This window comes from Ptychodera flava, chromosome 5 (assembly GCF_041260155.1).
Source record: "Ptychodera flava strain L36383 chromosome 5, AS_Pfla_20210202, whole genome shotgun sequence".
Taxonomy (NCBI): Eukaryota; Metazoa; Hemichordata; class Enteropneusta; family Ptychoderidae; genus Ptychodera; species Ptychodera flava.
The window spans coordinates 38,419,934-38,436,546 of record NC_091932.1 but is presented as its reverse complement, the minus strand read 5'-3'; the positions used below and the strand labels follow the sequence as shown (position 1 = coordinate 38,436,546).

Sequence of the window (16,613 nt, the reverse complement as noted above, 5' to 3'; positions counted from 1 at the left end):
AAAGGTTTCCGTCCTCATGTCAGCATTTTTAAAAAAACGCCACCATTCGGTGGAAGTATGCAATTGCTAAAAATTAGCCATTTGCATGATTTATGTTCATCATCTATCTTTCGGTTTCTGGAAAACATGCACGCCCATTAAAATGTTTCGTATTAATCAAAGGCAATTTGCAAAGACCACAAAGTTTTCAAAATATCTCATCATCTTTCTTGCGCGAAAAAATGTGAATATTGCATTTTAGTATGCAATGGACATTATTTTTCTGTAACTTCTACCTTAAAAAAAGACAAGGTCATAGAAATCGCTGTTTTGTGTTGGTTTACGGTGCATTTCTAAACTTCGTTGCTCTCTATCACTCTTGTTTAACCAGCAACAGCTTGGGTCCCAAGCGACAACCATCATCCGTCCCGGCGGTGCCGTTACTTACTAATCCTCGCATAAAATGAAGACGCAACGTAATTTGAATATAACTGTTGCGTGGGGGAGTGAATGCAAGGCGGCAACGAGTACAAACGTTCGAGTCCTTTTTTCAGGGAAGCGACTCTTTTGAATGAGAAATGACAACACGCACATGCTCGCCAGCCACACGAAACAGATGAGCCTCATCGTTTGTGTCACTGGTCACGCCATTATCTCGCCAACAATATGTCATGGAATCCTGGAAGCTCATCATCCTCAGTGAATTATTCATAAAGTAGCGCATCATCACCGTTATTATACTGCAGCTGTCCGCCTTGTTACGCTCCGTCGGCGTTTCAACTTGCCTAATGAGGCTTTGACTTAGTCTAAATGTCCACCGTTGGTGTAGTTTACGGAAAACAAATAAAGATAACCTGTAATTAGACGTAAATTTCTAATTTCCCGTTGATCCCGTTCGTGCCATTTCAAGCCTGGCTGTAAAAAGAACAAAACAAGAGTCACAGAGGAATAGACTCTCTCTTTCAACGCGGATTGCGACCTTTCATTACAGCTTAAGCGTGGTTCTATTGTTTCAGCTTTGGGGAAGTGCAGGATGACCACATGTTTAAACGAGGGGACAAAGATATCCGTTGTGTTGCCCCAGAGATTTATCGACAATATGGAGGGGACACAATGGCTGGTGCGTATTGTGTCCGGCATGCTTTCAGATCGATAGCATCTGCAGTTAACAGATTGGAGACAAGCGACTATAACGGTGTTAATTAGTGAATCTTGAATGATGGCTAAATTCAATTTAAGCGATTTCTCGCCCTTTGTCTTCATTGTCCTTTCCAAAAATACTCGCATTTCCGAGCTGTAGTCAATCTGACTGTGAGCTCTAGGTAGATCTGAGAGAGCTAAAGGAATTCAAGAAAGTTCTGAAAAAATTGAATACTATTTTTGTTGGAAAATTTCGGCGTTCGCTCCGACAAATGTCTTCTTTCTACTTTTATTGTGTAGCAAGATGCTGAAGCAGATGGAAGCTTTCATTCAAACCCTGCGTCCATGATTTCATCATCAGTCACCACAAACAAAACAAGAAACGTGAGCCATATGAAAACAGCCTGATAAAACACGGGTTAACGGCAGCCCTATCCTTCGTCTCATTAGTAAGACCGAACACGTCGAAAACAATGAAGAGTTACTTCACCAGTAACTCATCCGTGAGAGGCGTGACGTATGGGACACAGGTGCGCTTTAGACTTGAGAAGTCACAACCCGAAGTTAGTGATCTTTATCCGAATACGCTTGCAGCGTCACCTTTCTTCGCCTTTTTGAATGCAAATAACGGTAAGACGTCAACCATGAAAATGATGAAGCTTTCATTTCTAACGTCTGTCATCAAAGAAATTAATGAAGAGCGTGAGAGAGGCATAAGACAGAGGCATAATGTTAAGAATTTTCAAATGAAAATGGAATATTGCAACCACTGAAAATACAAACCGAGTCTTCCATACACTGTGATCACGAATGCATACAATTATCAATTTTGACATCCAACACTGGAATCTCAATGCCGTCTTAGAGAAGCTATCACAAACATGAAACATCAACAACGAAACATTCAGCTATCCTCTCAATTGAATTATTGCACGAGAATTGCATTGTGTAACTCTGAACAAACTTCGCCTTCTTCACGAAGATAGAAATGTTTGTAGTTTGTGTTCATTAAATAAATTGGGTCCCAAGAGATCAAACTCACATAAAAAACATCAGTAGATGGGAGAGAGAGAGAGAGAGAGAGAGAGAGAGAGAGAGAGAGAGAGAGAGAGAGAGAGAGAGAGAGAGAGAGAGAGAGAGAGTTGTTGATTATGCAATGAGTTTGGATATAAGCCAATTTAATGTTGCATAATACCATTGATTGTTCAAAAGGGTGCGAAAGAAATGCCCTTCTAAGAATTAGCATTCAGCTGTCTGTCCAATGCACTGATCTTTGATCTGATCTGCTTCACTGAGTCCTTGTATTTCGTTTTGTCCACGTTCCTTTTCACGGATTTAGACAGCGCGTGCATCTGTATTGTTCGTCGAGGGTGTTTTGGCTCCTACGCTTGACTAGTAGCCGACAAAAGTTTCTAGAAGATCATAAAAAAGTTCTGTGGTAGCACAAAACTCCTGTGGTTACATTCGCATGTCGCACGTACGTTCAAAAAGAAAGATATATACAGCCATTTAGGAATATTACTCTATTAGTGTAGACGTGGACCGCACTAAAGCATCTTACAGCATAGAATCTAGACTGTTCAGAAAAGCGTACCTCTGTTTCTTAGACCCCAGGACGGAGCAAATGCATGGTTCAAAGTAACTAAGAATACATTTGTGACAAGATACCGTACTCTAACTGGGAAAATCGAGAAGTGAGAGTGGACGGTAGCTCCTTATGACGCCACAAAAGAATCTTAAGTGGTTTCTGTTGAAGACATTAATGACGCTTGCGGCAGGTTGCTTCTTCGTATGTACTGTCTCTCTTTAAAACTGCGACTTACGCAGTTCATCGCTTTTTGTTTATTGCACAGAATTATCCTATTGATCGTCCCCTCAAAGGATGACTTACGCTTCGTTCGCCATAAGAGGCAGATTTGAGACCCACCGGGCTTCCAGTCCACTCGTGTCGTTCAACAACGAACTTCACGCCCGTCTTCTTCCACGAGGGACACCTGGTTTAGAAAAATAAAGGCACGTGTATCAATGAATGAATGAAAACAACAACTGTCTGTAAAAATGGCTAACTATGTGTTTAATTAATGCGTTTCTATTTCTCTTAACCCTGCTAATGACAACGCAGTCTCGATGGCTAGATGCTTCCACTTCGATGTCACTCATTCGAACCTCATCGACATTTAACATTTGCGGTAAAATTTAAAGACCGGATTTATGATACTTCGACCATGATGTCCAAGAGCCCCCAGAAACATGTAGAGTGATGTATTCATTTCTCAGATGTAGTAGCTACAGCAAAACAGGACCTTCGTTTGTATGTGTACAAAAAGTTTTTTTTTTCATGAGCGCTTGTGAGGTATTCCTGGCGCCAACGTAGAGATCGTTGAAATGATGTAACAGACAAAATCCTCTGAATTTTACTTCAACAAGTTTGATTGCACAAAAGTTGATTGTCAAAATACAAAAAACATTTAATCGTGTAACGTTTTTTCTCTAAATTAACCTAAGTCTCTATCCATTATGGTACGATGGCGGGCTTCGAAAATAAAATGTTTAAGGTATGAGAGGGGTTTCACTTTGAATTATGCATTTATAAACGATGTAACAGACAAAAAAATCCTCTGAATTCATGACACAGTAACATTGAGTTTCAAGATTAATTATAAGTCTCTGGTTTAATTCGAGAAAAAATCATTTTCAGAAAATAATATCTGAGAACTACTCGATGGGAGGAAAAATACACAGTCTCCATCCTTGATAAGTTGCACAATTACTTCGCATAAAGTTGTGGTGGTGGGATGACACCAGGATTCATTGGGAGTCAGGAAACATACGCTGCCTCTGTAAGAGCATCGACGGGGTAGTACTCGCCCGTGTTACGTAACACTAGATATCATTACTACCTCTGTGTTGTGTTGTGGACGCGTCTCGGCTGTCACAACATGATATGTATCTATTAAGTGAAATGTATCGCTCTCATCAAAAATTACCCTAAGGAAAAAAACAGAAGAAATTTGAATGAGTAAAGTGCCTTCAGTCATTGAGTGTTCACTCTGTTTTTGCAGCTGTGAGTACCATCGCTACATTTACCTAGTTGACGCCGATGATGCAGGCGTTCAGTTGATGGCAGCGGTGTATACTCCACACCACCACCAAAGTCATAATCAAACAACAAGCTCAAAATGTCAGCATGTGCAAGAAATGGCGTTCATCACCTTCATTTGACAAAATTAGACCCCCTAGAGCACTTTGTCTGCAAATGTAAGCTCATCTGCTTTTCTTTTTACGTTGTACATTTGTTTTTATGAGTAATTTAAAATATTGCAACATTCAGCTATAGGGCACCTAACACTTTTGAAAATTTTGAAAAATATAAAGATCAAATTATCTCAAATTAGTTCCAATCGTGTTCTTCCTATATTTTTCTTCTTTTCCTTCTGTTTCAGCTTTGATCGAAAAGTTTTAACTCTTGGTCAGCCAAGGTAGAAGGCTAGGCCCTCATGATCAATGACCCTGTAGGGCGTTCTCTACGGTCAGTCAGCTAGAACGAATATACAAACACGAGAGAGGGTTTTGTGAGTGTCTTAAATCTGAGACCTGATTCTTTACTCATGTGCGGAAAAAGCCGATTACGAACGGAATAAGCTGATCATGGCAAGGAAGACTGATCGGTTTCTTCTCTTCAAACAAACTCCTAGCGCACACGAGCTCGTCAAGTTTTCTCATACAAAAACACACAAAGAAATGGGAAAAGCCAGGGGGCGTGAAGACGTGCGATGATCCTTCGCTCAGCGATATTTGTGCAATAAAAGATATTTTGGCGTTGATAGCTTCATCCGACGGGCCATTTCGCTAAAATCAATATGGAGGGAGGGGAAAAAACCCAGCGGGTATAAATAATTTGAATGATCTAATGCCATGAAAGAACGTTCATTCTCGGTGCCTCTTTTCTGAAACCATTGATGCGATAATGAGCCCGAATATCGCAATAAAGCCGATTTCCGAGTAAATTGAAATCGTCATTTGAAGATTTTGAGCGTCTTTCATCGTTTAATGAATCCGATTACATCCTTAAAGCTTTTCGATTAAAAGGAGTCGTTTGTTTAGTTTTAGTGGCGATGGATGGAAGGGTGTTTGGCATGACAGCCGAGAGCGGCCATTGACGTCTAATTGGCGTGTCATTGTCGACGAACGCATTGTGGCTCTCCGCTGAAAAGACGAATTATGCAATGGTGAACTTGGATGTTACTTCCGGAAGACACCGACTTCGGGTGTAGTCTATCAAGTATAAATGGAACAGTTAGCACCATTCACACGGTATCAACCAAAAACGAGAGAATTAAATCCATCAAATTTCAATCAAACATGGCAATCGTTCTATCGTTTTTTATCCCAATTTTCGTAGCCTTGAGGGGTCAGTTGCTTGACAATATATATCCAAGGCAAAGTAATAACTGTATACGGTCGCTTGTAGCTTAGAGCCCCTTATCATGACATGTGAAAACACACCAATATCATGGAACCGTCTCGAATTCCACAGTTCTATGCTTCAATTACATAAGCTTGCCGTAGATTATATTTTATTGAAACTTGTCAGACTTTAAGACAATCACATTAATTCACGACGTCAGAATGACTTCCATACAAGTCGAGATTTGAAACGCTGGCTACGATTCATGTTTTGCCTCTTCGACATAAATTCCAGTTACAAATTATGAACAGAACATATCTTGTCAGTGACTCTTCCTTAGGTACGGACGCTTTCGTGACCAACGCACGTACTACAAGTCTGGGAGCTATTAGTATGTTTGCGTCCATACAGAAAATATCAGAAAATGCTCTTACATCGCTGGAAAGTATCAGTTATTTTGATCGGCGACATGGATGCTGCAGTAGTAATTAATGGCTAACACTGCCAAAAGGGTCGGAACCGATAACCACATGTGAACTAAACTGATTTTCTTCGGGGAAGAAATTCCTTTCGTTTCAGATGCTCGTTACCAAAATAATCATTGAAATTTTGACACACGCCACCACAAGACGAAAGACTCAAAGTGCTTTTGTTTTTATTAATTTGACAACTATTGTCAACTTTGGAAGATCACAGGTTAGGTACTGTTAATGGAAAATGAAGTTAGATATGAAATGAAAAAACCGTGATAACAGATGAGAACAAAATCAGCATGAAAATTCATGGCACCATAATTTTATATAGATGAAGCCAACAAACGTAAACGAGAGAATTAACTTGAATGAGTAGTGGAACACATTGACATGCAATATCATTGATTAGTAACAGCATGTACGAAACAGAAAGAAAATTCACCATAATTTAATTTTGAGAATGAGCTCAAGCGGCAGCCTCGATCTTGATCATCATTGCCACCGCCTATTCCTTTGCCGTTATATTTTGTATCAATGCATAGAGGATAGCTTAAACGTCCGTCCCCAGGGGCGGGGTAGGGATAGAGGTGTCTTGGTCTCATCACAGGTTTCTTGTTATTATTGTTAATTTGTTTGACTATATGATATATATTGCCAATGAAGATTTATACTGCAAACCTTTGGTATCCCGATCTTATCTTAGCACTGGTTTTGTAAAGAATTATTTTTCTCATTGACTCTGTCATTTATTGGCCCTTTATGAGAATCTTTGTCACTGTGTTGCATCTATTATCTGATGCGTTTGGTTGCCCAATGCACCAAAGAAACCAAGGGTAAGTTACAAATCTGTGGACGCTGCCATCTGATTATCACCGGATTAACTTTTACAAAGTCAAGAACAATAATCAGACATTGAAAAAATTGTTTTTAAAAAAACCCGTCGCGTTTTTTCTATCCAGTGTGAAAAAATGACGGCACTAAGAAGACAACTTCAGCTTCTTGCCATGGTGTATGTCTGGCTGTTCTACGATCGTCATCGACTCGTCCTCAGACACCAAGCATGCGCATCCGTTATACTGTGCCTCTTCAATTAGTTTTACGACTGCTTCGGCGACCACAGCGGTTCTGGAATGTTACACACAACACATGCCATCACTTGCACTATATGTAAATAATTGATTACAAAGATAAATGTTGAGGCACAAAGGGTTTAGAAGTAGACAAATACAAATGAAGCTTTGCGTTTGCTAGACATGTCCTTCAAGGCGTTACACGAAATTTTAGTGTTTGAAAAGAAATGTACAATATCGTCTCAAAGGAAATTTTACTTCAAAATACACTACATTGTTGCCAACAATCGCTCTGTACTGATAGTTATCGTCGTTGTTTGTGTACATTAGACATGAAATATATTGGTCTTAACTACGATGATTATCTACAGCAGCATATTCATCTATAAGCATCAGTATATAACAACATTCTAATAAAAAAAGGTTAGCCATATTTTAAGTATCCGACTACAATTATCATAATTCATTAATCTTTTACAAATTTACTTCTGATGGTCCAAGAAACAATAGTGTAATTGCAACACGTATTCGTACAACTGATCTATGTTTTTCTCGACTAAAAAGAGAAGAAAAAATAGGTTTCTCTTTTTAAATGCTACAGGCCAGTAAAATAATTCCTGATGCACTGTTTCATTCGCATCATCGGCGTCTTAAATCTTTTGTTTTTGCCACAATGACGGTTTTTCGTTCAATGAAGTCTACCTAGGATCTTTTCACTTGAATCTGTGAAGTCCACAGAATGCAAAATAGTCAAACCCTTATGTCGTTGATAGCTCTCTCCATACATAAACAATTTGAATGTTTCAGAGAATGTGCGCTGCCAACAGCGAAAAAAAACTTACGGTATTAATTTTGAGGCCGCCTTAATCTGATTTATTTCTGTCTTGTACTTGACACCATCTTCAATATTTCTAGCAAATGCAGTATCAGCCCACTCTGGACATACAGCCGATACCCGTACGCCATTTTCCTCTACGTTTGGCTCTTTCTGTAAACCGATGATATTAAGAAATTTGTAAGAAGAAGCAGTGCTGTTTTGCATTCAAGAAAACGCCGCCGCCATGTATACAGGTAACATTGACGTTTTCCTCATACGTCTTTATTATTTCACATTTATCGCTTGATGATCTGATTTGCTCTGGGCATGTTCTGAGTTAAGGTATAATGCACTTTGGGGACAGCTATTCGAACTCTCAATGTTTTTACAATCCTTTTCTGATCTATCACTTGTGGGGGCTCACTTTCAAAAGCTCTTTGAGTCAGACATTTTTTCACAATCTTAGTTTTTCGAAAAAAGTATTTCCCCATGAGTTAACACAGAGAAGATGGCCACTTTGAATTTAAGATATCAGTAAATTTTGGGGACATGTAATATGTTTCTCTAGTACCAAAATTTGCACTTTGACCCCTGCTTTTTATTTTTGATTTGATGAGAGAATGGTTGAAAATTTCACAGAGGAAACTCCAAGCAAAAGTCCAGGTCTTTTACTTTCGTGCCGCATACTACCTTAAAAGACAATTAAAATGTAATACGTATTCTTGTACTTCCCCTATTTAACACAACTTAGGGAACGTTTATACGACATAATTTACGTTTAGCTTTATAAACCTGAGTACTAAAATTGTTGGACGTTGTGGCTCATGAAAAACTGTAAATTAAAGAAATTTGCTAAAATCTTAAAGTCGCTAAATGCTAAGGCCATTGAAAAATAAGGAGCATGCGCAAGACGATGCTAACAGTTCACTTTCGCTAATGCCCTGAGGAGTTCCTGCGGCGCTGTTTTTAAGTTTCGTTTGAGAAAAGGATCGAAGAGTTTTTCAGTGCGCCTTGAAAGTGAAACACTTAAGCTTTTGCTTAAAATTCCCCAATGCAAATTTCAACCATTCTCGAATAAAAATCAGGGGTCACTATGCAAAGTCAATTGAAGACGTTTATGATAATGTATACAAAATATTAATTCATGACACACTTTGAATGAAAAAAATCGAGGACATACACAATACTACCACTATCCGCTCACGACCTAAAACAAACTTAATGCCTTCAGGTCAGGATTATTTTGTTTTCATTGTGCGTTTACTTATAGAACTTCTTTCTGTGTCATCTGTATTTACTAAAAGAGAAATTTTGTTATTCTATGCACTGTAACGTTGATCTCCTTAAAGATATTTCACCTCTTTTTGAAGCATTCGCTAACTGAAGATCACGTGATCTTCAGGAATAGGAGGTGATAAAAACACATTAAAAATAACGACATACAAGGATGTGTAAATGCGATATAAACATATTAAAAAGTTACATACAGCCACAGCCCTTGTGAATCCAACGACTCCGTGTTTTGCAGCATTGTAGACAGGCGCACATGGAACAACGAAGAAACCTGTATGAACAAAACAGGTGGAAATGTCTCTTTCGTCCGTTAATTGACTATGAAAGGGGATAAAGTGACAGAATAAATAATAACCAATGAGAGCAAACATTTTACGTGTACTCACTATTGTCTCTGCTATTAAACTCTGTTATAATATCACTTCAAAATATTTATATGTACATGAAGTGTTTGTATCAAATATTCAAACCGCAAATAGACGGTGTGTTTATGAAAATATTTACGCGTTTATTCGAAATATTCTTACTAGTAACAGATCCTGTGTTTATGACGACACCACCATTTCCGCCCGTTTGTGTTCCCATTAATTCCACTGCCAGGTATGTTCCCATGATCACCGCAGTCTGAAAGGTCAAATGTTTATGTTTATGAATTTTTTCAAAATTTTGTTATTCAAATTCATTTTAGGAAGTATAACTCAAGTGAATGACAGGTTTTACCCTCGAGGACATATGTATATTTCGATATATATATATATATATATATATATATATATATATATATATATATATTATATATATATAAAATATATAATATATATAATATATATAATAAATATATAATATATATATATATATATATATATATATATATATATATATATATATATATATATATATATATATATATATATATACCAGTGGTGGACGACGCAGAGAGGCTTTATATCGGCCTCACTGATAACAACTTCAAGACGCGCTTCACTAACAACATGAAATCGTTCCGTAACGAGATATACACAAACGATACAGAGCTGTCAAACTTTTTATGGAACTTAAGAAATAAGGGCCAAGTCTTTGACATATCATGGACAATCATTGATAAAGCATCGAGCTACTCTAACATAAGCAAGCGATATAATCTTTGTATATCAGAAAAACTGCACATTATCAATGCTGACAAATCTACAATGTTAAACAAACGCACTGAGCTGGTTTCAAAATGTCGCTACCAAAACAAATATTAATAAGCGAATTTTACCACCACCTACTAATAGAATGGTTAGTCCCAATCATATATGTAAGAGTGTCAAGCTAGTAATCCTTTCACTTCTATCTTAGGATTGCAGGATGCATGAAACTGAAGTTATAGATTTCATTACTTTGTATTTTAAGAAGTCTCTTTATATATATATATATATATATATATATATATATATATATATATATATACATACAAACACACACATACACACACACACACACACACACACACACACATATATATATATATATATATATATATATATATATATATATATATATATATATATATATACTAGTATATCTATATTTCTCCTTAGGTCTTCACGCTCATTTATACGATTGGGACGTACGTACAATTATACTGTGTTTTACGTGGTGTTGCAATGCAACTAATAATACTTGTTTCCGTTGCGACATTTTAAAACCAACTCATAGCGTAGATTATTCAGCATTGATTATGTGTAGCTTTTCCTATAGACAAAGATTACATCGCTTGTTTATGTTAGAGTGACTCGATGCTACAGTAATAATTGACCATAATACACCAAAGTACTGGTCCCTGTTCTTCAGAGACCAAATAAAGTGGCAACCAGAGTTACAATTGCATGGAGAACTTAGCTGTACAACCAAATGGCATAATAATAGGGTAATCGCCGGAAACCAGCATAACGATATACCAGCTGTTTTTAATTGCCGGGACAAGTTCCGTTAAAAGGTGACTGTCAAGCCAGGGGTGTAATTTACAAGGTCAAAGTCTCAAAAGAAGTCAAGAGGGAGGTTTGCATAGGCCTCGCTAAGAACAACATCAAGACACCTTCGCTAATCATTTGCGATCGTTCCGTAACAAAAAGTATGAGAACAGTACTGAACTATCAAAGTTTATCAAAGTTTATGCCAAGACGCCCTCTACAAGGAAGTGCTCTTTGGCTGAGGGGGTTTGCAATGTTGGCATTAGGCCTATGGGTTAAAATGTTTACATAAAAGTGCCATGCCAACTTAGATATATCACAGGGTAATGTACTGTTAAAAGTTTAAAATTCTGCCATTTCATAAACTTCACAAAATTAACAGGGTTATCACAGAGAACGACAACTTTTCCTCGTTTACTGTGGTGCTGGCAATGCTAGTTGTTGCCAAAACAAATCTGGAAAAAGTGACTGATAATTACCAGGTCGGTAGCAATCGTCTCAACGGGTTTGTATTCATTGCAGATACCTGCATTGTTGCATACGATGTCAAGTCGGCCAAATGTGTTTTTGACCTCCTCGAAGGCAGCTGTAGAGGGGTAAGAAAGACACTTTTATTCCAGCACTTTGTAAAGCATAACCGTGACGTAAAATTTATGAAGGTTTATCATGTAAAACATTCATAATGATAAAGCTATTGTAAACTTTATCACATGGCACAATAGCAACATAAAAAGAATGCAAAATGAAATATAATGTCGGAACTGTATGGAAACTTCTTTAAATTAAAACAAACAAAAAAAGATAATAAAATCTAACTCTCAGAACTCACATTTCAATTGTTCGTTACTGGTGACGTCACACTTCACAAAAACGATTCTTTCATCCCCAAAAGTCTTCTGAAGTGATGCTGTGACCTCTTGTCCGTTGATCGCGTCGATATCCAAGACGCCAACTCCCTGGCGAAAGACGGGTTTTAATTGTCCTAGTAAATATTCTGAGCAAGGGGCAATATTATAGGCAATAAAATATGAAGAGAGATAACCCCGGAACAGTCTGACCCCTTGTATGCTAATGATCAGAATAAAGTCCTTTGCGTTCTCCGGTTCCTTAGTCATTTGTTGGAAAGGCGTGCAGGAAAGACGTTTTATGTGGAAAGCAGCCAATCAAAAGTGTATTTAGCGATGTTGTTCGTTCATCAGTTTAGTGAAATGATTGACAAAAGACAAAAGGTGTTGTAAATTCTTCGATCGTTCCAAGTATCAGTTTTTCCTGTGGCAAAGCTGCCAATCAAAAGTGTATTTAGCGATGTTGTTCGTTCATCAGTTTAGTGAAATGATTGACAAAAGACAAAAGGTGTTGTAAATTCTTCGATCGTTCCAAGTATCAGTTTTCCCTGTGGCAAAGCTGCCTGAGTCATTGAAGTGGATATATTTTTTTCACTTTATTTCGGACTAAGTCAGTCCATATAATTCTTATATCACATATAGGAAACGTTTCTTAGAGCATTACAAAAATATGTTTCTTTTGTGTAATATTGTGTTGGTATAGAATGACAAAATCAAAGGTACAGGGAATCGATCCACAATTTACAAATATCGGAAATGAAATAAAGACGATCATGTACCAGCCTAACGATCATATTTTCACTTCTCGATAAGCGTGTCATAAAACCATACATTTGTTTTCTACGAAGTGCATCGAAGTTGTACAATTTTTGGTAACAAAACATTTCACTGGCACTACTCCGTTTGTCAAATCCTAGAAATATCCGAGCAACATTGTTGTAGGCGACCCTCAACTTCTCGGGACACTGGCATTATGGTTGAACCAGAGGTGTGTCCCATACAATTGATGACAATAAGTCTTACATATCGTACATTTAACATCAAAAGAACATGTTGTACATATCACCATAATTATTATATATATTTACCAGCTTATGTGTCCCTTTGACAAAGGGACTTGACAAACAAATATCGTCAGCATACATGAGATGGTTTATGAATAATTCATACCAATATAATCGACAATCAGATATCTGTTATATTATTATATGTAGCAGGTTTCATCAACTTTCGCACAGAGTTAAATCACTAATTACAAAACTTTATTTAATATGTAAATGAGCTAATATTAACTTGACACTGCTCAATGCTTCTCAGTACAATTGAATATTTATCAGATCAATACCTGTACCAAGTTCCATCAAATGTAATGCTGTAATTTTAGAGTAATATCACTAATTACAAAGTTAATTAAATATGCTAATGAACCCTTAATTAACTCCACGCAACTAAATGCTTTACGCTACAATTAGATATCTGTCGGATCAGTATCTGCACCAGATTTCATCACATTTGGTGCAGTTATTTCAGAGTTATATGACTAATTAAAAAACTTCATACAATATGCAAATGAGCTATTTGTTAACTTGACACTGCCAAATGCTTCTCAGTGCGATTAGATATTTATCAGATCAATATCTGTACCAGATTTCATTGAGTTTTGTGCCGTAATTTCAGAGTTATATACCTAATTACAAAGTTCATTAAATATGCAAATAAACCCTTGATTAACTTGACACTACTAAGTGCTTTACAGCACAGCTTTAGATATCAGTCAGATCAGTATCTGCAGCAGAATTTATCAAATTTGGTGCAGTTATATCGGAGTTATATGACTAATTATAAAACTTCAAAAACATGCAAATGAGCTATTTATTAACTTGACACTGCCCAATGATTCTAAGTATAATTAAATATATATCAGATCAATATTTGTTGTGTGTATCATGAAATTTAGTGCAGGAATTTCGGAGTTATGGCACTAATAACAAAAATTCATTAAATATGCAAATGAGAAGATAATTGACATGACACTCACAGTATCATCATACTGTTCTGAGATTGTCATCTGTGAAAAGTTTCATGAAATTTTGTGCAGTATATCTTGATATATGTCTACTATGTCATTGCCGTCTCCATAGGGAAACCATCCTACGGGAAAGATGATATTGCATAACTTCATTAATATACAAGCCACACTAACAAAATTCTAATCAGTTCTTCATGTAGCATACGCAACCTGTCTACCAAATCTGACGTGTATCTGTTCAGGAGTTATTGAGTTATCAGACAGACAGACAGACATACAGACAGACAGACAGACAGACAGACAGACACAGACACACACGCACACTCACACACACACACGACCAGACAGACAGACATCGCTATGACATTAGCCTGCGTGTGAACACATGAGCTAAAAAGGCTGTCACATTGGTGTATAAATGCTGCTATTTCCTCCCTAAGAAATGAAATGGCTCTCCCCTTCTGAATTTTAGCTCACGTGTTCACACATGTAATTAGGTATATAACTCTGAAATAACGGCACCCAAGTCAGTGAAATCTGGTACAGATATTGATCTGATAAATATCTAATTGTACTGAGAAGCATTTGGCAGTGTCAAGTTAACAAATAACTCATTTGCATATGTATGAAGTTTTGTAATTAGTCACATAGCTCGGAAATAACTGCACCAAATGTGATGAAATATGCTGCAGATACTGATCCGACAGATATCTAATTGTGGTGTAAAGCATTTAGTTGTGTGGAGTTAATTAAGGGTTATTTTGCACATTTAATGAACTTTGTAATTAGTGATATTACTCCAAAATTGCGACATTGAATTTGATGAAACTTGCTGCAGATGTTGATCTGATAAGTATCTAATTGTACTGAGAAGCATTGAGGAGTGTCAAATTAATAAATAGCTCAGTCCGAATATTTGTCCCGTGGCGCATTCTACTTAGACATGCCGCACATTGTGACAGTCGAACTATTTTTAAGTGAAAGAAATGCGCCGACCCGTTATGATAACCTTCGCAAAAGGGTGACCCTGAAGGTCTGTTTACTCGACTCGTCTAAAATATTACGCCTTACATCATTAAACGGCTGAACGTGTCGACTACAAGCCAACAAAACCAAGGGTAGTTTGTGATTTAAGTTTGGACTAACCACCACAAATAATTACATTGACATAACACCTTGACCACTAGAATATCGTGGAGTTCAAGAGGGAAACAGGAAAGCCTGACCCCAGACGAGTCTGAGTCATCAAGTCCCCTCTTGCCAGTGATCAGAAAATTACTCATTGTGCCTTCCAGGTTCTACACTCGCTTGTTCGAAAGGAGATTTTAGTCACTCGGTAGCAATTGAATTGTGCAAATTGCGATTAGGTTAACGTGACGGGTCGACGCATTTCTTTTACTTAAAAAATAATAGTTCGACTGTCACAATATGCAGCATGTCTAAGTACAGTGCACCTCTGGGCAAATATTCGGACTCTCAATCTGTTTCTATTGCGCTCATTTTGAAGCTCATGAAGTAACTAAAATTTTCACCTTCTTTTGTTTTGTAAAAATTCAATTTTTACTCACAGAGTTAATGGGTATGGCGGCTATTTTGCATTGCAATTGTCGGTAAATGTTTGGTAATTTGTTTCTCTAGTATCAAATTTTGCACGGTGACCTTAGATTTTTATTCTTGATTTCCAAAGTGAATTGTTTAAAGTTTGCTTACGGAAAGTATGAGCAAAAGTTAAAGTCTATCAATTTTGAGCGCATAATATATTCATTAGACATGCATTCCCTGTATAGACACCAGATCAGCATCGATTCAGACCAAAGTTAAGCAAAAATTGTTCACAATCTGATTCCATGATTCATAAAGGCACTACACGCACAGAGGCTATGTTGACATTTAACACGTTAACACTAGGATTCATGAAAGTGAACTCTCCGCATGGAACTGTGTCGTGAAATGTTCTTACTTGTTTAATCCTGATTGGACACGCTCGACTCAATCCAGAAAGAAATATCTCACCTTCGCTTCTTTGCGTAGAAGTAATTCCACTATAGCTTTACCAATACCATTGGCACCGCCTGTGACTAGGGCTACTTTACCAGATATGTCGATGTTGTCCATCTTCGTCGCCATCTTACAAGCTGTTAGTGTGACCTATTCAGTTTTTAGGGTCACTGGGTTTAATGAATCTGATTACATCTGTAGCCGTTTCAAGATTTAGTTACTTGGAATATGTCAGTTTGGCGCCCCCATGAGACTGTCATGGATATTCCGTGTAAGCTGATACACGAGACAAAATTGACATGATGCCGTAACTACTGCGTATTAATATTATAGTATGTGCTTTCAAATAGATTCCTTGCAGAGTGCTTGGACTAGTGGGCCATAGTAACAGATTGAGTTTTTCTTAGTCATGATAAGAGAGAGTTTGTGCCTTTTGCCACGCTGTTAATTATCAGTAAGCTAAGGGTCCTTTTCTTTGTGTTAGAGAGTTGGGTTTCAATGGCGAAGTACATAGTCGGCACCGAAGTGCGTAGACATCGAAAGTGATACCAAAGTCACCTAAATCGGTGGACCAGAGATTCTACCTCTCGTGCATGTACAGTTGAA

At 37.4% G+C, this 16,613-nt stretch overlaps 1 protein-coding gene across 1 annotated transcript; it reads right to left on the bottom strand.

Annotated features, from left to right (window-relative positions):
- Nucleotides 1–3,768: 3,768 nt before the first annotated feature.
- Nucleotides 3,769–16,192, bottom strand: LOC139132612 (15-hydroxyprostaglandin dehydrogenase [NAD(+)]-like). Its single transcript, XM_070698891.1, has 7 exons — nucleotides 16,023–16,192; nucleotides 11,965–12,091; nucleotides 11,615–11,721; nucleotides 9,708–9,804; nucleotides 9,375–9,451; nucleotides 7,913–8,058; nucleotides 3,769–7,125 (listed from the first exon to the last, which is right to left on the bottom strand). The coding sequence occupies exons 1-7, from the start codon at nucleotides 16,134–16,136 to the stop codon at nucleotides 6,978–6,980; spliced, it is 816 nt and encodes a 271-aa protein (XP_070554992.1). The 5' UTR covers nucleotides 16,137–16,192; the 3' UTR covers nucleotides 3,769–6,977.
- Between the last annotated feature and the right edge of the window lie 421 nt (nucleotides 16,193–16,613).

Coding starts and splice junctions, on each gene's coding strand:
- LOC139132612 (XM_070698891.1), bottom strand. CDS start 16,136: ATGGCGACGAAGATGGACAACATCGACATATCTGGTAAAGTAGCCCTA. Junction 11,722..11,964: donor CAGTAACGAACAATTGAAAT/GTGAGTTCTGAG, acceptor ACCCCTCTACAG/CTGCCTTCGAGGAGGTCAAA. Junction 7,126..7,912: donor GCGGCCTCAAAATTAATACC/GTAAGTTTTTTT, acceptor GTAACATTCCAG/AACCGCTGTGGTCGCCGAAG.